The 18,025-nt window shown below is 26.8% G+C and overlaps 2 protein-coding genes and 1 long non-coding RNA gene across 3 annotated transcripts in view; 2 read left to right on the top strand and 1 right to left on the bottom strand.

Annotated features, from left to right (window-relative positions):
* Nucleotides 1-10: 10 nt before the first annotated feature.
* On the top strand, nt 11-3,826 carry LOC132937861 (pre-mRNA 3'-end-processing factor FIP1-like). Its single transcript, XM_061004444.1, has 11 exons — nt 11-365; nt 425-464; nt 926-1,344; nt 1,635-1,761; nt 1,874-2,097; nt 2,196-2,338; nt 2,408-2,516; nt 2,770-2,847; nt 2,905-3,074; nt 3,188-3,244; nt 3,331-3,826. Exons 1-11 carry the CDS (start codon nt 216-218, stop codon nt 3,473-3,475), a joined length of 1,662 nt encoding a protein of 553 aa, XP_060860427.1. The 5' UTR covers nt 11-215; the 3' UTR covers nt 3,476-3,826.
* A 142-nt stretch (nt 3,827-3,968) lies between these two features.
* LOC132937862 (synaptic vesicle glycoprotein 2B-like) lies at nt 3,969-17,566 on the bottom strand. Its single transcript, XM_061004445.1, has 11 exons — nt 17,452-17,566; nt 17,330-17,368; nt 11,819-11,980; nt 10,962-11,124; nt 9,826-9,947; nt 8,950-9,191; nt 6,121-6,305; nt 5,578-5,825; nt 5,101-5,260; nt 4,900-5,027; nt 3,969-4,313 (listed from the first exon to the last, which is right to left on the bottom strand). Exons 1-11 carry the CDS (start codon nt 17,564-17,566, stop codon nt 4,261-4,263), a joined length of 1,617 nt encoding a protein of 538 aa, XP_060860428.1. The 3' UTR covers nt 3,969-4,260.
* The window catches only part of LOC132937870 (uncharacterized), a 37,976-nt gene continuing 27,932 nt past the window's right edge, over nt 7,982-18,025 (top strand). Inside the window, exons 1-2 of the long non-coding RNA XR_009663848.1 lie at nt 7,982-8,121; nt 8,287-8,398. This is a non-coding gene — a long non-coding RNA (uncharacterized LOC132937870). The remainder of the gene's footprint in view (nt 8,122-8,286; nt 8,399-18,025) is intronic.

Raw genomic sequence — 18,025 nt, 5'->3', positions numbered from 1 at the left:
ATATAATTTGTGTGATTTTAGTCCGATAGACCTATAAAATCTCTAATAAGTAATAGTTGAATGTTTAACTCTTCGAAACTCAAGTATGCATTTTGCATAAGCAATTAATATTAAATAATGTAAAAACTTTCGATGTTTTTTATATGTTATGAAATATTTAATATTAAAAAACAATTAATAAAATGATTTGAAATGTATTTATTATTAAATATACAATGGTAAGTATAAAGACTGAGGTGACCATGGCTGACAACGGTGATGATGACCAGTGGTTGTATGGGGACTCAAATTCAAATCTTGACCCTGTCAGTGCATTAGTCGAAGATATTAAACCAGTCGAACCAGTTGCTATTTTAGAAGATGAGGTACTATATAGAATAATTATTAAAAAAACATCATCTTTTTAAATTTTTTTTACTTGTAGGAAGCACGTCTTATGGAGTTCTTGGCAAATCCTGGACCAGGTAACATTTAAAACTTTAAACATTGGTTTAGCAATTTGATATTTGGATTGTATGATTAATTTATTTGAGATTTGTAGTAATAAAAGAGAATTAAAGAAATATTTTTAAAATGTTTTGATTAATATAGTTAATTTGTATTAGTATATGAAGTAACTAAAATTTACTTTTTAAAAATTAATACTGATATCTTGTATAACAACTTCTTACCTTTTTAAGCTAGAATTTTTAGTAAAAGGTACAATTCATGATGTTTTTTCTTACCAAGAAAGTAACTAGGTACCTACCTGATTTTAAGGTTGATTCTACTACAATAGTTTTTGTTATTATTACTATAAATTAGTCATTTTTGATTAGCATCTATAATTTACAATCAAATATTTATATTGATTTTAATATTTTTTTTTAATGTAAAATATAAATCTGTAGAATTTGAATTTATTTTTTGGTTATTTTATTTAAAGGAAGTATAGATATCCCACCTACTGTAAAAGAATTAGATGATGAGGATCCTAATCGACCTCGAAGTCCAGAAACATTTTTAGGAGGGCCAGGAATCCAAGCTGAGGTACTGGTTAAACGTTCAGAACATTCACTTGAAACTGACCTGGTAGAGACTGAAACTGAAGTGGACATTAATGTTCCTGAAAAAGTAACTGAAGAGAATAATGAAGATAGACAAATATCATCCGAAGATAGTGAAGAAGATAGTGATGACGACATTGTTGTGGCAGCTGGAAATTTTACATTGTCTTCAATGGAAAATAATATGGTGTCACTTTCACAGCAAAATAATGCAAGCCCATCAACTGCTGGAATAAATTTAAAACGAAATAACTTATTAACATTAACAAATATTCCTGGAATGTCATCTGGAAATAAAGTAAGCAAGAAAAATTGACTATTTATTTATATAGTAACATTAACATCAGAGATTTTGTCAAAAGTTAGATTATGAAGTTTGTATTAAAAAAAAATTGTTTATACCAATCCATTAATATTTTGTTAATTTGGTGGTATAAATTACTCATAGTCAGAAACAAATCAGATCATTGATTTTATGTATACTAATTAATAATTATATGTATATAATATAGTAAATTTTAAAAATACAATTATTTTGAAGTATTACTAACTGTTTGTTTTATTTGTGTATGATAATATACATATTAGCATCAAGGAAAATTTAATGTCGAAGATTTTGAAAGTATGGGCACCATAAATGGTGTTCCTGCTCATGAATATTCTATTGAAACTACTGAAGAAAAACCATGGTTGAAGCCAGGTGCAGATATTACAGGTAAAATACTATTATTTTGTAAAACTTAGGAAAATGTTACTTTATTATAGTAATATTGTTTTATGAGTTTAGATCAGGTTAGAACTAAGTATTTATTTTTATATATTTTAAGATTATTTTAATTATGGATTTAATGAAAACACATGGTTGGCATATTGTGAACGCCAAAGGAAAATGCGTTGTAATGAATCATTAGTTGGAATGTCAACACTGGCTATGCATAATCAACAAGTTTCTATAAGTGCTACAAATAATAATATGATTCCTACTTTGGATGTTAAATCAAGTACAAAATTTCAAACACCAAATGTTCCACCTAAAGAAAACACTATTGAGGTATGTATTTACAGTGTGATACCAATGATTCACATACTTCTTTAATTTAAAAGTATATCTTTGTTAGACACTTGTTTATTTCTAAATTATATATTTAGGTTATGACAGCCGAGAGAAGAGAATACAGTCGTAAACATTTTTCAACTCCTGATTTATCAGTACCTCCTCCAATAATTCCAACAAATTTTGATGTACCTCCACCAATGATTCAAAATTCTATAAATTCTATACCACCCCCTGGGTAAATATGAACTAACAAAATAATCAAATGTAAATTAGTTAATATAATATTTAAAAATATACGATTTAGATTTGGTCCTCCACAAATAAATGTGCCTTATGAACCAGAATACTATCCTCATGAACCAGATCCATACTATAATACATTTGAACCTACTCAAGATATGCAATGGAATCAAGTAACTAATTATTTTTAATTAATTTTCTTTTAACTATTTTAATTGTACGTTCCACACATAGGACTGCAAAGTAGGTAAAATATTAAATTATGTATAATCTGTTAAACTTTAAAGAGTTATCAGATTCTGCCATTACTGAATTTAGTAATAAAATCTGATTGATATCTCTTATGCACTATACCCTAAAATCTACTCTATATTTATATTAATGTATCTATGATTTAACTTAATTACTAATTTGTTGACTAATTAGAGCTGGAACTCAAACGTAAAAAGTATAGAGAACATTCCAACTCTGTCAAATGGAGATTCATACAACAAAGCAAGACCAGTAAAATAATTTGTAGCTTTGTAAATTTATAACAAGTTTAAAAAAGTGTTTTTGTAGGATTTGGTAAGAGATAAAGAATATTATGCATCAAGAGTTAAAAAAGAACCAGAAGAAAGGGTATATGAACGAGATCGTGAGAGTCGCAATCGATACCGTGAAAGAGATCGAGAGAGGGATCGTGAACGTGATAGGGACAGGGACAGGGAACGTAGCAGACATAGAGAAAGGTTAGTTTTTATTTATTTTTAATATTATTGCAGATATTCAACTTAATATTGTTTTAAATACCTTTGTTTTATTTAAAATAAAATTATCTTTATTTATTTTAACACATTATCAGTGATGGTGTTGAAAGTCCAGAAACAAGTTATAAAGAAGAGAGAGAATATAAACACAAGTAATTCCAATTGTATTATTTAATTAGTTTTGATAAGCTTTTTCTCAAATTTGGGACAGCTAAAGAAACATCATTTTTTTAATCAGGTCTCATCGTCATCGCTCTCGAAGTCGTAGTCACGAAAAGCGTTCTAGGAAACACAAGTCTCGTAGTAGAAGTGGGTCTAGACATCGTCACAAAAAGAAGAAAAAGAAGTCTGAAAAGAACAAGGAAGATGATAACAGTGAATAATTTTCTGTTGTCATGGTGTACATTTAAACAATTTTTATTTTTATTAATATTAGTTACTCTTCATTTCATTGAATTGTTAATGGTAAATGGTAATTTAATGGTTATTGCAACTAATTTTGTATTGAACTAATGTTATATGAAGTACACATTTAATCAACAAATAGAATTGAAAATTTCACCTTTGATTATTACTACTATTACTTTTATTATTATTATAAGTAAACGTAAATTACTAAACAATATTACTTTTTAATGTTATGTCTAAAATTTAAATTATACATTTCATTTTTTTTTTTTAATGTTAAACTGTTTGTATAACATAAAAATTAATTAAAATTGCTTTAAAATATACATATTAGTATATTATATATTCATTACCAAATATTGACATTTAGTTTTCCATGACTGATAAATAATGACAATATGCCATGACTTCAGGACATTAATGTTAATTTAATATGAATTTGCAACTTATTTTGCTCAATTGTGTTAAATAAAAGACTAAAATCCATAAAATGTTTACTTTTATTTTACTATTTATACTTTGACAAAAGGTTAACCTAACCTTCACTACTAAACAAGACTAAGTATGGTTGTCAAAATACGTAGAGTTAAAAGTAAACTTTTATGAATTTGTTTTTTTTTTAATATTTAGTATAAATTTTTAGTATTTATAGTATAAACTGATCTTTAAAAAAAAGTCCACAACAATAATATTGCAATATAAATTTATTTTATATTAAATCAAAAATTGAAAATATAGGTATTTAAGAAGTAAATATGTTCTAATGACCACCAATTTTTAGCTTGGGTAAAAATGCCACTGCTATAAATGCAACTGAAAAAAAAGATACAAATTATATAAATATAATAACATAATTATAAAAATAAGGATGCTACTTGTATGAGCAAATAAGGAAGAATTATGATTCCGTTTTCACTAAGTAATATTAGTTTACTATAACCATCAGGTTACTTGCCAAATATAATCCACTATCAAACCTTTAAAATTCAAAAATGCACTTAACATTTTTTTTAATTTCTAAAGTAATGAAATTTTTAAAATAAAAAGTATTATAAAAAAACTGATATTTTAGTAAATGTAAAATAATATTAACTGACTGAAAGCTTTACTTAACATAAGTACACTTATTCTATTTAAAAAATATATTTTAATGCGTTTAATATGGTAATAATAAAAATTAAGTAGAAATGTAGACACAGTAACACAATTGTAAATATTTATTAACTTGCTTTTTATACTTGATGCACAGCATTTTAATGTTAGCTACATTTCTACTTAATTTTTATTATTACCATATTAAACGCATTAAAATATATTTTTTAAATAGAATAAATGCGCTAACAAAGCTCCCAAATAAAACTAAAATGTTATAATTATATATTTAGATTGTTGTACTCACTTAATAGTAATAAAGCTAACGCATAAAAAGTCATAAAGCAACTTTTATCTATCAATATACCAAAAACAATTATTCCAAATATAGCACCTAGTCGACCAGTCATCACAATCATTGAAAATGCCACTCCTCTGAATACAAAAATACACCCAATAATATTATATGATAAATCTAAAACTACTGGGCAAATATTTTAACTATTACCTCACATTACTGGGAAATAGTTCAACAATAGTACAAAATATAATGGGTTCTGTTAATGAAGTAAATCCTTCAAAAAGACAACACAATAGTTCTGCTTCTATATCATTATGGGTTATTGGGACCAGTAATGCGAATACAGCTGGGATTCCACAAGTCATAACTATAAACAAATTATAATTTTTAATTTCATAAAATTAAACAAAAAAATAGATAACCTTATTTTTTTTATAAATCTTTTTTTAAATAATATAAATAGGTAATTAAAATGTTTGTGTGGAACCTATCCATTCCATACGGCATACACAATACAACTACTACAAATTATAGTTATCAATCTTGACCCAATAGAACCCACACCAATTTGTTTAGTAATAACATAAAATCTTAAGTCAATAAACCAACCACTAATCTATATTTCTACCCACCTAGTTAAGTATTCAAAATTATGTTTCTATTAATCTGAAACCAAATACATACACAGCAATAACTTTTTATCAACATATTTAATTATGATCCCAGTAAGTAGTACTAAAGGTATTGTAGAAGATGCCACAACTACAGCAGCTAAATAAGCATTTCTTGAAACTATTTCTTCAACAAACATCGCAATGTATTTTAAATGCCATTCTGAAGCCGTACATAAATTTACACCATCTGTATTTTGTAGTTTGTAATGAGAGTATCTAGAAAACAATTCAGGTACCCATACAAGAATAGTAATATATCTGTAACATGTAACATAACCAACAAATTATTTTAAAATTGATGCTAAATGTGTGTGGGATTTTAGAAATATTCTAAAATCAGTTATAAGTACCTAATTTTTTTATATAGTCATTTTTAGATCTTAGCTTTAAAAGAAAAATTTGTATAATACAATTTTTATTATGAAAAATATAACAGGGAAATATTCAATTTAAACTTTAAAACTTTAATCTATATAGGTACATATTTTTATTTAAGTTTGAATAATATATATATTAAATAAAATCAATTTGAATAAATATTAAATATACTCACGATGCCATTAAACAAAATTCTATTACACAAGCCACGATGATATTTCTGAAATATTTAGAGAATAGTGTTATGTGACCATTTTTTAGGACAGTTAGTCTTTTTTTAACATTTTTCATGAACGGTATGCCTCCAATAAATCCTGTATCAAACCAAACAGCTGAATGGGTTTGAGTGAAAACTTGCACCTTTAGTTCAACGATTTTAATATATTAACAGTGATATTTACCTTTTTACAATAAGTACCTATTTTAAGTTACAACTAATATTAGTTAGTAAAAGAGGGTAAGTGACTGTCGCTCTAGTGTACAGTTAGTTACAAGATATAAAATCATTGCTTACAAAAAAAGATTCTGAGCGGAAATGAAAAGGTTTATCAGCCTAGGATGTTTTATATTACCTAATTATATTTATATTGTTATTATTAATACGGTAGCCGGTAAGTTCTATTAATATTTTTTATGTATACTAATTAATAATATATTAATATACCTACTTTCAAGTTTCAAGTACCTACCCGCGAATAATATTTTTAAATAACTTAAGTTACACATAAAAAAACGCTTGCCAAGTCAGGGATCGGCATGTAAACTTGATTTTTATATTTAGAAATGTATTAACTAATATCACACCCAAGCGGTATAACAATTTGAATCCAGAAAAATGTCGGTGTGAACATTAATATTTTATATTAAAGCTAGCTAAATTATCCTCCTACTCATCATTACTGAGTTACATTTTTATTATTTTCCTATTTAACTCAAATTCTTGAAGTTTTCAAAATTCAGACTTTTTTCATTTCAATTACCATACTTACTTGATTAAAAATCAAGAAAGTAAAAACTGTGTTTATATACTGTATAATGAACTACTTTTGCGGAACCTTGTTTTAAATTTTCAATTCTTAGCTATAAAAAATGAACCTACACATTTTTATCTGAAAAATAATTTTTAAAATTTGTTAAAATTTGAACTTCAAAGATTATGAAAAAAAGAACTAGCCTATGTACCTATTTTTAATATTTTTAAATTGATTTATTGTAACAATGTGTGAAGAGTCTTGTACTAAGTTTTAAAACGTTTTAACCCAACGAATACTCTACTAATTTTATTGACATTTATAGAAAAAAAACTGAAACAATTGAAAATTGAAAATGTTCGTGACCAACTCTAAACAAATAAAAATATTTTGAAAATTTTATCAAGTATACAAAATGATACAATAACATAATATGGTGTACATTTAAAGTATCTACGGTTATTCGTTTTGTGAATTAAAATAAGAAAATCACCACGTTAGAAATCAATTGAATATAGGTACTGTGTTAAAAAAAATTGGAATTCAAACGTTTATAAAAATTTAATTTGAGTTTCCAGTCAATATTTGTTATGCATTTCCAACTCAAAAAAATTTTTTTGATTTTTACGAATTTTGTCAAAATTTGAAGTTTAGACGCTTATACAAATTATTGGGAATTTACGCTCAACTTTTTTTTAATTTCCACTAACAACATGTTACGAAAAACCTTATTAGGTACATTTTAAAGATTTTTGACCGATAAAATATTTTTTATCGACAAAATTATCTATTCAAATAAAACCTATGATCTATAATTAGAAAAATATTTTTGTTTTAATTCATAATCCTTAGATGTGTAAAGATAGAACATTTTATACATTATTGTATCTACAAAATATTTTGCCAAATTTCAGACGCTCATAAATTATTATCGATTTACATAGGTACTCAACATTTTTTAATTACCTACACTGGCTTCACTAATAACAACTTATCAGTTATCAGCAACCTTGTTGATTGTTCTTGTATTACATTTCAACTTTTTTAAACGTGTGAAAATATATTTGTCGACAATAATCAAAAAAAAACTAAAATAATCAAAAATGTATCATGCGAATAATAGCTTAAAAAGAGTCAAAATATTTTTAAAATTTTATCATGAATAGAAAACTGTCATATAAACATTTTGTGAAAATTCAAAGCAGGTATCTACGATTATTCGTTTTTGAACAAAAAAATAAAATCAATTTGATCAAAAACTTCCCGTTGTTGATTAATCACGATTGAAGATAGTAGGCATAGGTAGGTACTATCTTAAATCGTGTTCGTAATTAATTATTTGTTTTTTTTTGCTGTTCTCGACGCTACAGGTAATTTTCAATTTTGATTTCTGAAGTGTAACTAAATTCATTGTCCCACCAGAAATGATACTGAAATTAACAATTGAAGCATTTTTACTGCCCCCGAGGATAAATGATGAAGGTAAATTATTTGAATATTTCCATAATATAAATGTAGCTTAAAATTAATCGAACATTTTGAAAAATGCAATGCGAAAATAATAATATACATCGCAGAGTAGAGTGAAAGTTTCTAACCAGTGTCTCATAGTCAATTATCAACATTTGTAACGGAACATAAAAATATTTGACAGCTATTAGCTTAAAATTAGTCTATATATTTTGGAAATTGCGGTAAAAATGTATTTACATCATCTCACAAAGGACCTCAAAAATGCTCTTAGATGCCTGGATGCCTAGATGCCTAGATGCCTGGTGCCTGGATCCCAAAAATTCATGATAAATATGTGCCTGATACTTGCAGCCTGCAGGTCACCATGATTTATATTGGTTTCCCATCAGGCTAGTCCATTTTGGGTCAAATATCATAAACTATGTTGACTTATGTTGTTTGAATTCAATGATATAAAATCATTGTATACAAAAAAACATTTAAAAACATTGTAAAATAAATACATTTATCATTCCGCTCAGAATCTAATAGATTAAATGAATGTGTTTAACAATATTTACCGAATACGGTACAGTTGTAAATTTGTTGTTTACTAAGTAAATATGTTCAAGGACTCCTCTAGACTTAATTAAATAACCTCGAAACATTAAAAAACGTGGTGTTTCTGGGTATTGATAAATCAATATGAATGAAATTAAACTTGGTATTGACGTTAACAGTATAAAAATTCTCCAAGCATTAAATTTGAAATATTCAGATGCAATTAAATGAATGTCGCTAGGAATTATCACCATAGCTAAACCTGAAACAAATAGTAAACATATTTAAAGCCTTGGTTGAATATATATACAGTTCATTTAATATTCTTAATTTAATAATTTAACTTAATTAATGTTCAAAAAGTATTATTTTTTATTTTAAAATTCATTTAAACTGAATGTAAATAAGAAATTACCTATACCTATTACCTACATTATACACTGATAGGTACACAGTTGGTACCTACTCTGTGTATGATGGTCAAGATATTTTTTGAAAAAAAAAAAACTATGCTGGGCACCGGCCTATATTCTTTTTATTCTATTATTTGGGCGGTGGTAAACTCTTCAGACTGTATGGTAAAATCTCCGGATTTTTAAAACTAGTAAACTTTCCCGGGTCAACATTATGTTTACCTGTTGGAAATGTATAACCTCTCATGCGTTGTTTTAAATGTTATTGCTACACTTTGAATTGTGTTTTTTTAATAACCTCTAAATACTTTTATTTTGTGTATCTATTCAGAATCAGAATCACATTTTATAATCATAATAATATACAACCTACATTGTATATATTTATATGTAATATAATTAAAAAAATAATATGTTAAAATGCATATATTCCCGAAAACTTCTACAAAATGTTGATTTTTAATGCGAATAATATGTACTAACCTGGTCCAACCATCATTCCTAAAGCCCAAAATAATTCAAGAAAAAGTAGGTAACTGTCTCTTTTGGAAGGTGTTAAAAATTCACCGAAGTACACGTAAACCATACAAGTGGCACCAATAATACTGAAATGAATACTTTTATAAAAATACATAGGTACAAATTAAAATACAAATGCCTGAAAAAAATATCAAATAATAATTGTATTCAATAATTTTGATGTAGGTTTAGGTATTATAATATAACAGTATAGTAGAATTTCAAGACGGTGATTATGAGGAGGGGCAAAGTTCGACCCCTATTTCCTTCTATATATTTCGAGTAAAATCGAAACAATTATATTATTATTTTATTATACTTTGAGCAGTTTTTTTAAGTATTCGAATACTTTTTTTGTATTTTAAATACATTTTGACCAATGTATTTTAAATACCTGAAAATAGTTTTTATTTGTATTCTTATTCTAGAATACTAAATACTTTTTTTTATTCTAGTGGTCTACTCCAAATTCCAATTAGGAATGTACAATTTTAAATTTTGTTCTTAAATGAAATAATTATTTTATAATGGTTCTAAAAATGTATAAATAAGGTTTCGCCAAAATACAAGCAGATAACAGAGTGACTGAACACTGAAACCACAGAATAAACCCTCCTCGGCTCCAGCTCACTACCATATACCATGGCATACCTACGATTCACTGACTATCTTGTCATCTTGGATTTATCTTGAATTTTTAAATAGTCTTTCTTCTTATTTAATAGGTGGTAGCAGTTAATAATTTTCATATAAGATATTGGTATAAATGTTTTTGAACTTAAAAAAAGTATTAAAGTATTTTGAATACTTTTAAAGGGTATTTGTATTTATATTTAAATAGGTCCTTTTAAAAAAAAGTATATTTGAATACGTATTTTAATTACAAAATATAACAAGTTTTTAAAATTTAAATACATTTGAAAAGTATTCTTAACAAGATTGATTTTGAGTTGTTAAATCATTTAAAAATGTATTTCAAATGTTCAACTTATATTATTAAAACATATTTAATGTTATTTTTATTATCGTTATTACATATTTACATATACCTACACACAAATAATTAATTTAATATTCATATACCGTAACCTATAACTTACGCGAATCCATTCCCTACTCTGAGTATGAAAAACAATTCAACATGCTGTACCAAGGAAGAAAGTATAGTAAAGAATGCATCCATTCCCATTGATCCCAAGATAACAGGTCGCCTTCCTTTTAAATCACCAAAAATACCCCAGAAATATGCTCCTAATACCATTCCTAAAAAAATGTTGATTACAAAAATATAATATTACTAATTATTTTCATACGTATCTACAGTGGCGTAATTGCGGGGGTGCAAGGGGAGGCACTTGCCCTCCCATAAATGTTTGTGGAGGCAAAAGTATCATTTTGCCCCTCCAAATAATTCACATTCAAAAAGTATTCTTAACAAGACTGTTAACATAATATTATAATATTATAATATTTTTTTCCTCAAATTATACTTTATAAAAGTTTATATTTATTTTAGGTTTCTCTTGTTGAATGATATTATGTTGACGTATTGTCAGGGCAATAATCGCATTATTCGTGACTATTATTATCCGTTATTCGTGAACACGTTATTATCTTGAAATCGCGATTATGAATACAGGAACGGCCGAACGGGAGATTAATTTTTTTGCCCCCCCCCCCCCTAAATTTTTATCCAGTTACGCCACTGCTTATCTTGGTAGTGTAATTTTGTATAAACATAAACAATAGGTTTACACTGTTTAGTGTATACCTAAACAATATTTTAAATTAGGTGGGTACAACGTTAGATTTAATAATGCATATAATGCAAGACGCAAGTTGTTAAATTATGAAGGTAGGTAGGTATATTAAAAAGTAATATATTAAATTAAGTATGGAGATCTAGTTCTAGCAGAAGCACACCCTGTACCTACCATGCAGTTTACGATTGACTTACCGAGAAACGGCGCTCCATTTAATATTCCTTTGGTAGTTGAATTTAAATCGAATTCTACTTCAGCCGCAGGTGAAATAATTGATACAGCTGTCGTAGATATAGCACAAGACATATTCACTAAACCACATACTACCAATAATACAATTTGATATATTCCAGTTCCTAGAAGTAGGTTAGGTATACTCATAATATGTTGGTAATCAAAATGTATAAGATTTTTGTCAAGTTAAACTTAATTATTACATAATTTTCTTGTACCATGAGAAAAAGAGATTAAAGTATTTAAACTTCCAATATGTATTGTGGTCCGGGGTCCAACCATCCCCGGCCCTAAATATATAAGCGGGGGCGTCTTCAGGTCAATTCTATTTGGTTGATACCGAGTTGCGGTCAAGATTATAACAGGTAAAAAAAAAAATCCGAGTTGCGGTCGGGATCAAAACAGGTTAAATATCAAAATAGGTAAAAATCCTAGTTGCGGTAAAAAAATATGATTGATAATTATTATGTTTTAAATATTGACATAGTTACATATTATTATGCTAAATACAAAAATAAAACGGTCAAAATACAAATTTTGAATATAGAGTAAAGAAATGCATAAAGAAAAAACTGTATTTATTCATACAATTGAAATCAAAAACATTAGAACAAGAAAATGCTTTCTTGATAAATTAAAAATATTTGAAGATTTTATTTGTCATACGTTTACATGGCAATAGTAAAATTCTATTAAACCTATTAGGTACGTAAACAACATTTATTAATTTGACAAATATTTAAAATTTCAAAAAAGGGGGACCCTCGTGTTAATACCCCTCACTTTGTTTTTTGGATAGCGCTGGGAGTTTTTGTGCACAAACGTCGGGATCTGGTGCACATTTCTGCACAAACGATGCACAAACGTTTGGCACATTCAAAAATCCAAATATTCAATGTGGGGGGGGGGGGGCTACCGTTTCAATGGCCCCCCATTTTGTTTTAGGGATAGAGCTTTCAGTTTTTATGCATAAACGATTGGACTTGGTGCACATTTCTGCACAAACGATGCACAAACGTTTGGAGTGGTCAGAAGCTTGATAACCGGATACTGACCGCAATTAAGACGTCAATTTTACCTTCAATATTATTAAGACCGCAATTCGTCTATTGCGACCGCAACTCGGACAATACCTTCTATTTGGGGGGGGGGGTCTTTGAATACACTGCTTTTAATAAATTAACAAAATGTGTTTATCTATTCCACGAAAGTTAAGTTTTTTTGTTTGCTTATTGAAATAGTTGCCATTGGTTACAGATTATATTATTAGGTATTAAATATAAGGTACAAAATAAGTAAAAATATATGGCATACAAAGTTATTACAAAAAAGAGGGAAAGTGGATAATGCAGTAAGTGGGTAAGTGGATGTCGCTCTGCTGTACAGTAGGTTACAAGTGGGGCACTGTAATGGATGGTGTTAAATTTGAATTCAATGATATAATATCATTGTATAAGAAAAACGATTCTGAGCGAAAACGGTCAGTCAGCCTATAATATTACCAAGTATATTTGATGATATTATTGTGAATAAAGTAATTTATATATAATCTATTTACGTGGAGCCTTGTTTTAAATTTTCAATCCATAGCTATAAAAGTTGAACATTTTATAAATTGTTAACTACAAAATAATTATTAAATTTTAAATTTGATAAATGTTGTCAAAATTTGAAATTTAAATGTTTATAAAAAATAATTGTGCCTATGTATTTTTAATATTTTTCAACTGCTATTGTAACAATATATCAGGAGCCTTGCATTAAAATTTCAAGCTTTTTTACCCAACAAAGAAAATTTTTTGATATGTATAGAAAAAAAAAACAAAAAAAAGGTGGATAAGTGGATGTCGCTCTGCTGTACAGTAGGTTACAAGTGGGTCACTGTAATGGATGGTGTTAAATTTGAATTCAATGATATAATATCATTGTATAAGAAAAACGATTCTGAGCGAAAGCGGTCAGTCAGCCTATGATATTACCAAGTATATTTGATGATATTATTGTGAATAAAGTAATTTATAAATAACCTATTTACGTGGAGCCTTGTTTTCAATTTTCAATCCTTAGCTATAAAAGTTGAACATTTTATAAATTTTTAACTACAAAATAATTATTAAATTATAAATTTGATAAATTCTGTCCAAATTTGATCTTTAAATGCTTATAAAAAAAAACTGTGCCTATGTATTTTCAATATTTTTCAACTGCTATTGTAAAAATATATCAGGAGTCTTGTATTAAATTTTTACACTTTTTGGCCCAACAGATAAAACTTTATTGATATTTATAGAAAAAAAAAACTAAAAAAATTGAAAACTGAAAATGCCCGTAAACAGCTCAAAAAGTGTCAAAATATTTTCAAAATTGTATGGTGTATAGGAAATGCTAATATAAACATTCAGTGAAATTTTCATGTATCTACAGTTATTCGTTTTTGAATTACAAGAAAATAAGGAAATCGGTACATGAGAAATCGAGTGAATATCTAATGTTGTAAAAATATGAATTTAAAACGCTCATAAAAATTTAATTTGACTTTCTTGTAGAAATTTTTTTTTTGATAAAGTTAGACAAACTTATGAGGACTCTTGTATTAGATTTTAAAATCTTAGATTTAAAAAGAAAATTTTTTATGAATTTCTAACTCAAAATAATTTGCAAATTTTCGTGATTTTTCCGTATTTTTTCAAGATTTGAACTTTAAACGTGTATAAAAAAAAACTGTGACTAAGGATTTTTAATTTTTTTCATCTGCCTTTGAAACAATAACCTAGGAGCCTTCTATTAAATTTTCAAGCTTTTTTACCCAACAAATAAAATTTTATTGATATTTATAGAAAAAAAATTTAAAAAAACTGAAAACTGACAATGTCCGTAAACAGTTCAAAAAAAGTCAAATTATTTTCAAAATTGTATTGTGTATAGAAAATGCAAATATAAACAACCAGTGAAAATTTCATGCATCTACGGTCATTTGTTTTAGAGTTACACCAATAACCAAAATCGATTTTGTTAAAAATCGATTTTGCGTAAAAATTCCCGTTTTTCCTTAATTTTTCTTTTGTTTTTCACATCGCTTTTGAAAACTACTGGGAAATTAAAATTTTGACCTCCCCAATGCACCAACGATATTCATTTTCCCATCGAACAAGATACTGAAGTCGAAAATCGAAGCATTATTTCGACTACTTATCGTGTACACAGACACAAAAATAAAAAAAAAATAAAAAAAAAAACACACATCATTGTAAAATCAATACATTCATCGTTTCACTCAGAATCTAAAATTGAAAACTGACCGTAAACGGCTCAAAAAGAGTCAAATTATTTTCAAAATTTTATCGTGTATAGAAAATGTTAATATTAACATTCAGTGAAATTTTAATTACAATAAAATAAGATAATCGTTACATGAGAAATCGAGAGAATATCAAATGTTGTACAAATATGAATTAGTAGCGAAGCGATGAATGTATTGATTTTACAATGATGTGTGTTATTTTTTTTATTTTTTTTTATTTTTGTGTCTGTCATCACCTTTTAGGACAGTAAAAGTGCTTGGATTTTCTTCAATAGTAACTTTTCTGATAGAAAAGTGAATCTAGTTGGTACTTTGGGGGGTCAAAAGTTCCCAATAGTTTTCACAAGCGACGTGAAAAACAAAAGAAAAATTAAAGAAAAACGGGAATTTTTACGCAAAATCTGTTTTTGAGAAAATCGATTTTGGTTTTTGGTGTAACTCTAAAACAAATGACCGTAGGGACATGAAATTTTGACTGAATGTTTATATAAGCATTTTCTATACACCATAACATTTTCCAAATATTTTGAATCTTTTTGAGCTGTTTACGGACATTGTCAGTTTTCAATTTTTTTAGTTTTTTTTTCTATAAATATCAATAAAATTTTATTTGTTAGGTAAAAAAGCGTGAAAATTTAATATAAGGCTCCTGATATATCGTTCTAATAGCAGTTGAAAAATATTAAAAATACATAGGCACAATTTTTTTTTATAAGCATTTAAAGTTCAAATTTATAATTTATTAATTATTTTGTGGTTAAAAATGTATAAAATGTTTCATTTGTATGGCTAAAGATTGAAAATTTAAAACAAGGCTCCACGTAAATAGGTTATATATAAATTACTTTATTCACAATAATATCATCAAATATACTTGGTAAAATCATAGGCTGACTGACCGTTTTCGCTCAGAATCGTTTTTCTTATACAATGATATTATATTATTGAATTCAAATTTAACACCATCCATTACAGTGACCCACTTGTAACCTACTGTACAGCAGAGCGACATCCACTTATCCACCCTTTTTTTTTTATGAAGGTAAACAAATTTATGAGAAATCTTGTATTACATTTTCAAATCTTAGATTTAAAAGGAAAATTTTTATGAATTTCTTACTCAAAATAATTTGCAAATTTTCGTCATTTTTACGTATTTTGTCAATATTTGAACTTTAAATAAAATTGAACTTTAAATTTATAAAAAAAAATTATATGACTATGGATTTTTAATTTTTCATCTGGCTTTGAAACAATATACTAGGAGCCTTTTATTAAATTTTCAAGCTTTTTTAACCAACAAATAGTTTTTAGTTATAGAAAAAAAAACTAAAAAAATGGAAACTGAAAACGTTCGTAAAGAGCTCAAAATAAGTCAAAATATTTGGAAAATGTTATGGTGTATAGAAAATGTTAATATAAACATTCAGTCAAAATGTCATGTACCTACGGTCATTTGTTTAAGAGTTGCACCAAAAACAGATTTTGCGTACGAATTCCTGTTTTTCTTTAATTTTTCTTTTAATTTCACGGCACTTTTGGCCCCCTAAAGTACCAACTAAATTCACTTTCCTTTCAGAAAAGATACTGTTGAAGAAAATCCAAGCACTTTTACTGTCCTAAAAGATGATGACAGACACAAAAAAAAATAAAAAATAAAAAAATACACATCATTGTAAGATCAATACATTCACCGTTCCACTCAGAATCTAAAAAGTAAATTTTAATTTAATTAAAATCAAATATTTTTGAACTCAATATCACAATGATTAATAAATTATAATTTACTTTCTTAAATTTTTACATATCTTTGATATAAATACATAAATAGGTACGAATACCGATGTTAAGAATATTAAATTTACGTTTGTGGTTTTTAAGCATTCGTTGAATCTATATCCAGTTTTTTGTGTTTACATCAAAAGTATGTCCATAATAATTTAAGAAGTGGCAAATCATAAAATTAATCATTGTAATGAAGTTTACATTATATATCTCAACTAAAACAAAATGGAAAAGATAGAAAGATAGATTATTTTAACTCAGGTGAGGTCATGTAGTAGGTACAGCTTTATGTTATAAAACTATATATTATTCTTGAAACTAATTTATGATATATTTCATAAATCAGGTAGGTACAAGAAAAAATGTTGAATTTAATTTTACTCACCAGACTCATTCTGTGCTTCTTCAAATGTTACTGGTGAATCTAAACTCAAATTAAAAAGATCTTAGGTAGGTACCTAACTATATACATATCTCCTATTTAATACTTAGTTATATTTTTTTTACCATCATTCTTCCCCGATTTTCTTACGCCAACATTAATATCTGAAGGAACTTCGTCTAATGCGCCTTGTGCTAACATAGAAAATCTCCCAACTCCATCAACGTGATGGTTATCCATTGTTTTTAACGGTCGAGGAAAGTTTATAAAAAAAATATTGGTTACAGAGTTGGATTGAACTTACAATTTACAATACCTATTGAACTCTATATATTCAGTAATAATTATTCATATTAGCATTGATAAATTATAATATAATATGTTCGTTAATTGTAATAAGAAATTGTTCATGAATTATCATAAAATATTACATAACATCGCCCACGGATTCTCATAAAATATTACATAAAATCGTCCACGGATTCTCATAAAATATAATATAATATCGTATATATTAAACGCGCGTATCAACTCCACGGTGTCAATTATTCATTTAAAATAGGTACTATCTAAGAACATTGAAAAATTCTTTTTTTTGTAATTACCTATATATACTTTTACAAAATCCCAATGATATTACATAATATTATTATTTATTGTATTTAGCAGCCGTAGTGGCGTAGTTATGAGACTATATTT

The sequence above is a fragment of the Metopolophium dirhodum genome, chromosome 2, assembly GCF_019925205.1.
Source record: "Metopolophium dirhodum isolate CAU chromosome 2, ASM1992520v1, whole genome shotgun sequence".
NCBI lineage: Eukaryota > Metazoa > Arthropoda > Insecta > Hemiptera > Aphididae > Metopolophium > Metopolophium dirhodum.
Note: the sequence above shows the minus strand (reverse complement) of the source record. Positions and strands in the feature narration are given on the sequence as shown.